General features: G+C 61.8%; 1 protein-coding gene across 1 annotated transcript in view; it reads right to left on the minus strand.

The window, feature by feature from the left end:
- ASPHD2 (aspartate beta-hydroxylase domain containing 2) overlaps window positions 1-3889 on the minus strand; it is a 5041-nt gene extending 1152 nt beyond the window's left edge. Inside the window, exons 1-2 of the mRNA XM_009334384.1 lie at window positions 3004-3889; window positions 242-355 (exon numbers count right to left, since the gene is read on the minus strand). Coding sequence (XP_009332659.1) covers window positions 242-355; window positions 3004-3889 — 1000 coding nt within the window. The remainder of the gene's footprint in view (window positions 1-241; window positions 356-3003) is intronic.
- Window positions 3890-4625: the final 736 nt, after the last annotated feature.

Here is a 4625-nt window from a genome sequence, read left to right on the forward strand (position 1 = left end):
GCAGGGGTGGGGGGCAAGCCCCACCATGCCAGGAACGGGGCTACTGCCCTCCACAGTGCAAGCCAAGGGCAGCAGCGGTGTAACCCCCATGGAATGCAGGTGCCTCCAGCCCTGCAGGCACCTTGACAGGAGAAGGGACTGGGCGCAGTCGCCCTGCCTGCCTGCTCCTCCCCGGCCGCCCGGCGCTGGCGTCAGCGCGAGGTGAGGCTGCGAGGCCCCGCGAGCCGCGCGTTGTGCTTACCTTCGTGGAACGCCGTGTGCAGGAAGGAGTCGTCGAAGAGCAGGCAGCGGCCTTCAGCCCAGCACTGAGGCTCGCCCCCCACCACCAGCTCACAGTTGCTGGGTGTCTTCAGACCTTCGGGCACAAAGAGAGAGGACAGGGAGGGTCAGGTGGTGCTGTGCTCCCTGGGACAAGGGAGCAGCCCTGAAATGTGAACAGCGAGCTCCACACGAACTCCACGCTGCTGCCAAGGGGTTGCTTCCCTCCAGAGAGCAGCAGCAGCAGCACATGCTGCGCTGAACTCAGCACATGCAAGGTCCAGGGTTCAAAACATGCACAAAGCTGGCACTGCATTTGCAAGCTGAACTCGGAGCCTGATGCAGCTCAGCCCCTGCCTGCTCCCTCCTGCCCCTCTTGTCCCCAGCTGCTGCAGGGCACCCCCCTGCAGTCGCTCACTGTACCCCAACAAGCCCAGCGTCATGGACACTCTCTTTTGCACCCAGAATGGCCATCAAGTCCCTGGAGCCCACAAACATGGGGTGTATGTAGGAAGCCAGTTTCCTGGTGCATTTTCTAGCTTCAGGACCAAAGGCAGAGCCTGCTCTCTCCTTCCTCCAGCTCTGCTGCAATTACCCTGCCCACTGCAAGGCTGGGGTAGGAGGAAATGCTGTGCTGGGACTCAAGAAATGGGCTCAATTCCTGGCTCTGCCACAAGCTCCCCATTTGACCTTGGGTCACTCAGCATCTGCCTTGTCACTCAGTCCCCTACCTGAGATGCTGCCAATCGGTCCCCCACCAGGCAGCTTGCAAGGACAGAAATTCAGGGGAGGGTCACAAAACCCTCATAAAGGATGAGGGTCTGTGAAGGCCACATGAAGGACAACCCTAGAAATAAAATGGGTCTTTTCCTAAAATACTAGCGCAAGTCAGGCCAGTTTGACGAGGGTAGATCCCATCACCCCCTGCATCAGGAATGTCACCCCCCACAGTGCTGGGACCGCTGGAGCTGGTGCAGAGTCAACCTGCCCCGAGGATGCAGCCATGGTGGAGAAAAGGGTCAGGGCTCACGTGGCTTGCAAATGGTAATGATGCAGCAAACGAGCAGGAACAGATTTCACAGTGATGCCAAAACCAAGAGACCGCAGCAGGGACTCCCAGCTGCCCAGGAGAGCTGGGAGCGCAAAAAGCCGCTCTGCTTTTCTAACGGATGTTTCAAAGCCTAACAAACCCAAAGCCATTTCCCTGCACAATGGCCTCAGCTGGGGATGCTCCAGCTGGAAAGGGGGAGCTGAGCAGCCAGGGGAGGCGGGGAGGAGGCGGCCAGCAGCATGCAGCCTTTCCATTGCACCTGCACCCCGGGGAATGCTGCCCTGTCCCTCGGAGGGGCAGAGCTGGTGCCTGTGCTTGGCCCTGTGTGTTCAGCAGAGCAGTAGCAGTGTTGGGGTAAATCCTAGAGAGCAACTCGGCTACACTGACAGCTCTTCTGGCTTTTCAGAGCAAGCTGGCCTGAAAGGGCTGGTTGTCTCTTAAATGCATCTGTGCCCTGGGCACAGCAAGAGCTGAGTCTTCAGCACTAAGGTGGGGATGTTGGCAAGTGCACGAGCAGCCCATCGGTGTGCCCCGGGCACGGTGCTATGTCCTGGCTGGAGGGCCAGCAGCCGTGGAGCAGATGGAGCTGGAAAATGTGGAAGGACAAGGGAATGACCTGCATCGCTCGTCTCCCCGGGGCATGCGTGCTCCAGCTGCAGGGCAGGTCCCAGCTCCACACTGCCGGGGCAGGGTGAGTTTCTCTGAGCCAGCCTGGACCTCGCCACACTGGCCCCCTCCCAGGAACCATTCTCGGCCCCTTGCAAAGAAAGCGCATCTCCCCAGCGAGAGGGGAGAGCCGGTGGCTGGGCAGCGGGCTGCCTCCTGGCACCAGCAAGCTCCCCAGCGGCTCCCCAGGCCTGGAGAGCTCCTCAGATCAGCTCTGAAGACAGATTCGCATTCTAAATAAATGGCCAGTCACCGCCTGAGTGTGTTTACCCAAGAGGAGTTGGCTGAACAAGCGCGTTCGGTGTTTGCCAGCAGGGCCCGTGCGGTGCCTCCCCCGGCACGATCTGCGCCGCTTCCAGCATGGCAGAGTCCCGACCATCTGTGCCGCACGGGCTCTCCCCATGCTGGGCGCCCACGGGGCGGGGAGCACTATGCCACCAGCCCAGCGCTTGCCCCGCCGGAGGGGATACCCCGCCACCCCCCATTCCTGATTTGCACCAAAGCAGCATCTTTGCTCACATCTGCCTGTGTCACATGCAGAGCACCCAAAAACCCAGGAGAGGGGGAGCTGCCGGAGGGGCGGCGCTGGGAGACAGCTTGGACGCTGGAGCAGCACCCCAGGCTGCCCCACATCCCGCGATGGGAGGTGGGGCTGCCTGCAGAGCGGGGGTCATTCAGAGACCCCTGCACAAAATCAGCCCTGTATCTCGTACCGGCGGGAGCCCACTCCTCCAGGTCTGCAGGAGGAGGAGGTGAAACGCTCCCGCTGCTGAGCTGGGGACCCCGGGGAGGTCGGGCATCCAGGGGGTACTGAGCACCAGCCTTCCTGGGGAGGCCACTGCTGCCAAAGCCCCAAAACCTCTCACACCATGAGCCGGCCCCAGGGCTGCAATTAGCAGATGAATTTGAAGAGCATGCGGTACAAGAGGCCTTTTCTGGGCTCCTGCACCCAGGTGCGGCTGTGGTCCCCCCGCACCGCCCGTGGCAGGGATGCCCAGCCAGGATGAACCACCCCCCCGGGCACTTACCTAGATGGCAGCGGATGCGGATGTTGGTGGGTCCGTAGTGCTCAGCGATGACGGTGCCTGGGCTCAGCACGGAGATGCACGCGTTCCCAAAGACATTGTTGCCAATGCAGGTGCGAAGGCTCCCGAGCAAGCGGTATGTCCGTGGGCATCTCCTGCAGTTCCTGGGCACGCACATGCCCTGGTTCACCAGGTAGAAGGTGAACCACTCCCCACTGGGCGTGCTGTTCATTTTCCATCCTTGCGGGAGGCTGCAGTTTGAGAAAGCTTTGTAGAGGGTCTCAAACTCGCACAGGATGGTCTGGAAGTTGCGCTCCAGCAACTCCACATCGTGCTTTTGAGCGTCCCGGGAGAAATAGGGCATGGTCGGCAAGTCCGGCAAGAAGAAGACTTCTGGTTTCTGGATGGATGGCCGGCTGTTGAGGTAGCGGCCCTGCTCACGGATGCCCTTGTGGATCCTGCCCATGCCGGACCAGGAGTAGCGCTTGGCATACTCCTGCAGGTTGTGGTAGAGTTTCTGGTTGAGCCCGTCGTGGTGCGTGCAGCGCACGCACTCGGGCGAGTGGCAGTAGACATACCCGTTCTGCATGCCGTTGGCCTCGGCGCTCTGCATCAGGGCATTGACAGTGGCGTAGGTGCGGGGCTGCTCCCGGCCCACGTGGTAGCAGTACCACACGAAGAGGACTAGAAGGCAGGCAACGGCGGCGAGGGCGGTGGCGTCGCAGTCCCGGAAAGACTGGATGCCAGTGGCGATGAAATCCCGGAGTCCGTCCAGAGACCAGCTCCAGTCCATCAGCCACTCCAAAGACATGGTGGTGCAGCGGGTGGCGGGTGCGCACAGCGGGGCCCGGCGGTCAGTCCTCGTGGTCCTCAGAGGCACCCACACCATGCAGCTGGGCCGGGGCGCGGGGGGAAGGGGCTGCCATGGGCAAGCAGAGCTGCAGCTCTCCCCTGCACGCCCAGGGGCTCTGCATTGGCAGCAGCAGCTGGCAGCTCCCAGAGAGGCAGGCAGCCAGGCTGCCTGGGGGTTCCAGCGCTGTGGGTCAGCAGTGACGTGGCCGGAGGGTCCCCGCCGGCGCTCCCAGGCCGATCATCCTGAAAGGCAGCGCTGGAGGGAGGCTCTGAGGAAAGAAACCCAGAGGTGTTAGGGAGGCAGTTTCCCCTTGGGGTCCCTGCAGGTGCTCAGCGCACAGGGTACAGCTGGGGCTGTGTGCCGGGGCTGTGCGGGGCACTGGCTCCTCACAGGGGGATGATGGACAAGGAGCCCTCCTCTCTGCCCAGGAGCCCAACATCGTCCCATGCTGAGAAAAGCCCTCACCCCTCCCAACAGCATCTTCCACAAATATCCAAATGGAAGGTACGGGGGGAACCAGGCCCCCTCGGCTCCCACGGCCCCGGGGCAACCATCTCCCCTCCTGCTCTCCCCACCATTTCTCTCCTCCTCTGCTGCCTTATCATGTCTGAAATCTGGCTGATAAGGCAGCAGGGCAAAGCTGGGAATAGTCACTTAACAGCCCTATCTTGCAGCACATCAGTTTATCCCCTCGATCTAAATGCTCTGAAATGACTCTCCCTCCAGAGACTGAGCTGACAGACCTGAGCCCACCTGGCAGCTCTGCCCTCCG

Source organism: Pygoscelis adeliae, unplaced genomic scaffold (assembly GCF_000699105.1).
Source record: "Pygoscelis adeliae isolate BGI_AS28 unplaced genomic scaffold, ASM69910v1 Scaffold262, whole genome shotgun sequence".
NCBI classification, from domain to species: domain Eukaryota; kingdom Metazoa; phylum Chordata; class Aves; order Sphenisciformes; family Spheniscidae; genus Pygoscelis; species Pygoscelis adeliae.